The sequence below is a fragment of the Myotis davidii genome, unplaced genomic scaffold (assembly GCF_000327345.1).
Source record: "Myotis davidii unplaced genomic scaffold, ASM32734v1 scaffold1036, whole genome shotgun sequence".
Lineage (NCBI taxonomy): Eukaryota > Metazoa > Chordata > Mammalia > Chiroptera > Vespertilionidae > Myotis > Myotis davidii.
In genome coordinates, this window is record NW_006287260.1 from 1,873,644 (window position 1) to 1,880,258 (window position 6,615).

The following is a 6,615-nucleotide window of genomic DNA, read 5'->3' on the forward strand; positions in this document are numbered from 1 at the left end:
CCACAAATGCTCAATTGGATTGAGATCTGGTGATTGTGGGGGCCACCTAAGCAAGGTAAAGTCTCCCTCATGTTCTTGAAACCACTCCTGCACCATACGAGTACTGTGGCATGGCGCATTGTCTTGTATGAAGAAGCCATCTCCGTTGGGATATGCCATCAACATGATAGGATGAACTTGATCAGCAACGATACTTAGGTATGCTGTGCTATTCAGACGTTTATAATTATCTGGCCATCTAGCAACTTCAGTGCGAAATTATAGCTAATTTGCCTACACACGTCAGGTGGTCATAAAAATCTGGCCACTCAGTGTATATGCCAACAGGAGTGGTTTATATTTTGTACTTTTTTATGCTGCCTTTTCTAATATTCCCCCCAATTAAATATTATTGAAATAAACAACATAACTAACAGTTTAAAAACATCACGGACATTTCTCCAAGTCAGGACACAGGCGGTAGGCTGTTTCCAGGGTGTCACTGACGCCTGCCCAGCCAGGGGGGAGGGGCAGCAGGCAGAGGGGCGAGGCTGGGGACCTTGGAGACACGGAGATGGGGCTGCCCTGCCCTCTGTGGTTGGCCTAGGGACCTACTGAGCGGGACTGTTGGGGGTGGGCTGCCTCCTGGACTCCAGTGGTCTCTGCAAGGGCACCCACACTGTCTGGCCTGCAGGAGCTGGGGGTCGCCTTTGGAGAATGCAGCGCGGCCCTGGGTCACAACATCCTGGAGCCCATGGTGAACCTGGCCAGGTAAGTGCCCCCGATTCCCACCCTGAACCCTGGGCAGCCCTCAGCCAGCGTGGGCGGGAAGCACCTCGGAAACCACAGGGCTCCCCAGTGTGGAGAGAGCGCTGCGTGCAGAGCTGCCAGCTCTACCAGCCCACTCGCTGCTTCACCTCCCAGAGCCACATCTGGTCTCTGAGCCTCAGTTTACTCATTGGCAGTGTTCCCAACCTTCTAGTGACTCCCACTAGATTCAGAATACAATGCCAATGCCTCACGGCATCCTGCGTTGTCTCCAGGGCCATCTCCCTGCACACACACACACACACACACCAGCTCCCTCCGGCGGTCCTTCACAGGTCTGGTGCCATCCAAATGAACTACACATATGCACACACATGCATGTGCACACACACATAAACACACATATACACACAGAGAGACACACACAGACACACACAGACACACACACACACACACACACACACACACACGCACACACGCTTCAGCCCCTCAGGGGCCCCTCCCACACCCTCCCACCACTATGCTGGACTTAGGTCTCTGTCCTTCAAAGCCCTTGGTGACAAATTAGAATTACACATGCATTTGTCTGTTTTCTCCTTGCGCTGCCTCCTCCCGCCCCAGGCGCTAGGTCCTGGAGGCCATGGCTTCGTCTATTTGTTTAGCCCCTCCCCCCACACCTGGGACCTGGCAAATACTGGGTGCTCGATAAATGATTGAGGGAGTCAGCGACAGGAGTATCAGACCAGATGACCTCTAAGCCCCTTCTCTGACAAAGTGACTACAGCGGCTTGCTAATCTGTAAACCGGGCCGCCTGATGCCCTCCGGCCAGAAACACGCATGGCTTCCCTTTGCTCTCGGATGGCAGCCCGCTGCGTCCAGGCCCACAGAACCCGGGGCCCACAGAACCCGAGCCCGGCTGCCTCCGAGGCTTCCTCTGGCCATTCCGTCCTCAGCTCTGGGATTTAGCAAAGGGCCCAGCACATAGCAAATATATATTGTGTTGTAGTTTTTAAAATATATTTTTATTGGTTTCAGAGAGGAAGGGAGAGGGAGAGAGAGACAGAAACATCAATGATGAGAGAGAATCATTGATCGGCCGTAAACATATTATGAATGAATGAATGAATGAGTGAATGAACATGAATGGGCATTTTTTGCTTTCTCAACCCCCAAGCTCTCTCTTAACATGAGCCTTTGCCCTCTCCCCGGATTCTACCCCCTTTGTCCACTGCTGCGTCTCAGCCGGACACTGCCTCCTTCCTCCCTAATCCCCCCGGACCTGCTGTGAAGTCCCTCTGGGTGCTTCGCTATCCGGGTCCTGATCCACCGGTCTCCTCCGCCTCCCTCACTACCCAAGGCCAGGACACGCTGGCGTCACTGTCACAGTCGGAGTCCCTGGCACAGAGCCCGGCACGTAGCAGGCTGGAAAGAATGCCAGAAAAGGGACGGAACTCACCGTCTCCATGGCCCCATGTTTCCAGTGCCTGTGGCATGTAGGGTAGGGGCAGAGCCGGGAGGAGAGAGGCAGCTCAGGGGCTTAGCTCCCCGGTACCCCAGCTGCACCCACGGGTCCCTCCCTGCGGCCCCGGGAGCTGAGAGAGAAGACTGATGCCTGGGGCTGGTCGTGCAGGTCGCTCAAGAGGCAAGAAGACCTCCTGAAGGGCTCACTGGTGGAGGTGGCCCTGGAGAGGCCGCCGAAGAAAGCTGGCTGCTGCTCCTGACCAGCTGGCCTGGCTGGGAGGGCCCCCCTCGGGTTCCCTGTCCCGCCTGCCTGGACAGCAGCATCGGAGGCCCAGCTCGGAAGATCCAGAGAATCCTCCCTGTTCAGGGCTCGGACCCCAGGGCCGGGGCTGCACTAGCGCTGCCCTTCGCTCCAGCTCCCGGAAGAAGGACTGTGCTGAGCAAATAACCTTGGGGTGGGCGACTCTTTAAAGAAACGAAAAGTCTAGACCAGTGGTCGGCAAACTCATTAGTCAGCAGAGCCAAATACCAACAGGACAACGATTGAAATTTCTTTTGAGAGCCAAATTTTTTAAACTTAAACTAGATAGGTAGGTACATTGTTATTGACTTAATTAGGGTACTCCTGAGGCTTAGGAAGAGCCACACTCACGGGGCCAAAGAGCCGCATGTGGCTCACGAGCCGCAGTTTGCCGCCACGGGTCTAGAGAAACAGCTTAAGGAAAATACCCCACAATATTAGCCACCCATCTCTGGTCAGTAAAATTATAGGGTGAATGTGGGGGCGGTATCTTCCTTTTATATGTGTTTGTCTTTTTGGGTCTTCTACGGTGACTGGGTGTTCCTATACAGTCAGAAATAAAAATGCATGTTGAGGGGGGGAAGAAGCTGTTGAAGGGTCTTGCTGTGGTGCTGATTCCTAGCCGGCATGGCCCGTGAACGACAAAGCCCTCTGCTCGTTAAAGCCGGCCCGTTCCTCGCCGGGCAAGGCTGTGACCTTGTCGTGCTCACGTAGCTGTTTGCAGGCTTGGCGTTTCCTCCAAGAAGAATGGATTCCTGGGAAGAGCAATGTCCTCATGGTCCCTGATAGCCGCCACCTCCCCTTTTCCCTGAGCCCCAACCCTTTCCACAAGATCTGCCCCTAAGGGCTCACATTCGGGATCCTGTCCCTGCCCCAAGGCCAGGTGCCCCCTGGTGCAGCCCTCTGCCCCGAGGCGTCAACCTCTGGATGCCCCGGAGGCACAGCTGGGGTGTGAGGGGGGCCAGGGAGCAGCTGGGGAGACTGGCTTGATTGGGTAGAGCGGCTGAGGGAGTTCCCACCGTCTCCCCACTGGCCTCCTGGCAGGGTCTTCTGTGCGGGTTGGATATCTCCTGCCATCTGCTTGCTGCCGCTGTTCTGTCTCCCCCGCCTGGTAACCATAGCAATGCTCAGGGCGCTGTGGGCAGCGGGCAGGGCACCGAGCTGGTACTTTGCGATCAGTCAGTGAATTCCTCAGCTGAATCAGAGGAAACCCCAGTTTCACAGAGAGACAAGCATAGACACTTCGAGAGACAGCGGCCCAGAGAGGAGAAAGCGGCGGCGCCTTCCTGCTGTTTAATCACCGTCCCCGCCTGCCCTGTCCCGCTGCTCCATTCTGAAAGGGAGGCCTCAGGTCAGCCACAGAGGCACAGAAGCCGAAGCCAGGTGCCACTTGGCAAGAGGTGAGGTGGAGAAATTCAGGCATCAGAAGCCGCCAAGCTTGGACCAGTTGCCCTTGAGGGACCTCTTTTGAACTCTAGCCTGTATGCAGTATGATTCTGTGGCCCAGCCTGTTCTGTCACCGGCCCTCGCTGATCCTCTCCCACCCGCAGTGTCCCACCCTCCCCCTGCCCCCCGCCTGGGTCCTCTGAGTCAGCCCACCGGCTGGCCTGCCATTCTGAGCAGTCTCTAGGCCAGTGATGGCGAACCTTTTGAGCTCGGCGTGTCAGCATTTTGAAAAACCCTAACTTAACTCTGGTGCCGTGTCACATATAGAAATTTTTTGATACTTGCAACCATAGTAAAACAAAGACTTATATTTTTGATATTTATTTTATATATTTCAATACCATTTAACAAAGAAAAATCAACCAAAAAAATGAGTTCGCGTGTCACCTGACACGCGTGTCATAGGTTTGCCATCACTGGTCTAGACTGTAGTGCTCAGAGCAAGACACACAAGATCCGGGCTGAAGTGAGGGATGCCTGGCCCTGGACAGGGGTGGGCAAGTCCTGCTCTGGCTAATGGCTCCTTCTCTGGGGTCCAGGGTGCTGGCAGGCAGCGACATCTGTCCTGAGGGCAGTGAGCTAAGGAGGCAGGCAGGGTGTGACTCCTGGGGGGCCAGGAGAGCAGACAGAGCCCCGTCCTTTGGGGGACCCAGTGCACAAGTGGCCTGGGCCTGGCCCTCCTCTCTCGGCTCTGCTCCGGCTCAGGCAGCTGCCTGGAGCTCCCTAGAGACGGTGCTGGAAGGGCCTGCACTCCTGCCCGGAACCCCCTTGGCTTCCTCTGCTGGGTCCAGCCTCTGTGCAGAGCACACTGTGGAGGCCCGGCCTCCCGGTGTCACAGGTTCCAAGTCAGCGAGCAGAGCCCGGCAGCCCCGGAGCAGCACGAGGCAGGCGGGACAGCAGCAGGAGGGACGCTGCGGGGACTGCAGAGTGGACTCTCAGACAAGCGGTGAGCTCACAGCACATGCCAACCAAGGGGGCTCAGGTCACAGCTTAGCTTGAGGCTGATTAAGAAAAGAAGGGTGGGCCCCTGCCCGTGTGGCTCAGGTGGCTGAGCATCGTCCCGTTCACCGAAGGGTTGCTGGTTCGATTCCCAGTCAGGCACATGTCTACGTTTTGGGTTCAATCCCCAGTCGGGGTGCATGTGGAAGGCAACCAATCAGTGCTTCTTTCTCACAATGTTTCTCTCTCTCTTTCTCCCCTCCCCTCTCTCTAAAACTCAATAAAAATTAATTTTAAAAAAAGAAAGAAAAGGAGGGTAGGACCAAGCAGGTTCATAGGCAGGCTCTGCAGGGGGCTCGGGGACCTGCAACCCTGGCTCTGAGCCAGCTGGAGAGGTCTCCAGGCCTGTCCTCACTGTAGGAGAAGGGGGTGAGAACTGGAATGAGTTGTCTTGTTTGTTGCTGGATCCCCAGCACCTGGCTCAGGGTTGACACTCAGAAAATATTTATTTGTTGAGTTACGGGCCAGCCTCTCCCCACTGCAGGTGGGAGGGCGTCTATCCTGCCCTGCAGGGCAGCAGGCGGCGACATCAGCCGTGGCTGACTCTGGGTCTACACCCCATCTCCCAGGCTGAGTCCCTCAATCAGGTGCCCCCCGCCCTCAGCACGTGGGTGGAGTGGGAGGAGGGAGATAACAGCTGGGATGCAGCACCCCCCACCCCAACCGCAGAGGCTCTAAGTGGCCGCCAAAGCCCAGACCAGTAAATCGTGTCTCTGGGGGTAGGATCTGTGCAGTAGTATTTTCAAAGCCTCAAGTGCCTCCAATGCGCAGGCAATTTGGAGACCGGTGGTCGGGACTCGACACCTTCTCAAAGCCCTGGGCATCTACTTTCATACTTGAACCTCAAGTTAAAATATCCCTGTTTCAAGGTCAAGGTCTTTTTGCTTAAAAAAGAAAGCATACATCTTCTCCATCTCCATCTCCATCTCCATCTCCATCTCCATCTCCATCTCCATCTCCATCTCTCCATATCCATCTCCATCTGCATCTCTCCATCTCCATCTCCATCTCCATCTCCATCTCTCCATCTCCATCTCAATCTCCACCTCTCCATCTCCATCTCCAACTCTCCATCTCCATCTCCATCTCCATCTCCACTTCTCCATCTCCATCTCCATCTCCATCTCCCTCTCTCCATATCCATCTCCATCGGCATCTCTCCATCTCCATCTCCATCTCTCCATCTCCAGCTCCATCTCTCCATCTCCATCGCCAGCTCTATCTCTATCTCTATTTCTATCTCTATCTCTCCATGTCTAGCTCTAGCTCTATCTTTCCATCTCCATCTCCATTTATATCTCTTTCTCTCTTCATCTCCATCTCTATCTCTATCCATATTTATCAGATTCCATTTGTACTCAATGAAGACATTTTAGAAATAAGAAATTAAAAAGAAAAAAAGTGAAAGTTACCTGAATCTTGCCCTTTAGTGACAGTTACTGTTGACATCGTTTTATTTTCCTTATTTCCTCACTTCGTACAGTTGAGGAAACGGAGGTAGAGAAACACGAGGTAACTTCCCAAGGTCCTGCAGCTCCCAAGGACAGAGTCGGGCTGGGACCCCGGGCGCTGGCAGAGCCGTCCCACCAGGTTGCTGTGAGGTCTAAAGGGCTAATGCATGTCAGGGCGTCCCCTGTATGCAGGGGTCTGTGGAAAGAGT

The 6,615-nt window shown here is 54.7% G+C and overlaps 2 protein-coding genes across 2 annotated transcripts in view; one reads left to right on the forward strand and one right to left on the reverse strand.

The window, feature by feature from the left end:
- The window catches only part of RAB44 (RAB44, member RAS oncogene family), a 29,795-nt gene extending 27,032 nt beyond the window's left edge, over positions 1 to 2,763 (forward strand). Inside the window, exons 13-14 of the mRNA XM_015560846.1 lie at positions 674 to 750; positions 2,379 to 2,763. Of these exons, the coding sequence (XP_015416332.1) occupies positions 674 to 750; positions 2,379 to 2,469 (168 nt within the window). The 3' untranslated portion in view covers positions 2,470 to 2,763. The remainder of the gene's footprint in view (positions 1 to 673; positions 751 to 2,378) is intronic.
- Positions 2,764 to 3,128: 365 nt separating this feature from the next.
- The window catches only part of CPNE5 (copine 5), a 100,869-nt gene continuing 97,382 nt past the window's right edge, over positions 3,129 to 6,615 (reverse strand). Inside the window, exon 24 of the mRNA XM_006759060.2 lies at positions 3,129 to 3,265. Within this exon, the coding sequence (XP_006759123.2) occupies positions 3,129 to 3,265 (137 nt within the window). The remainder of the gene's footprint in view (positions 3,266 to 6,615) is intronic.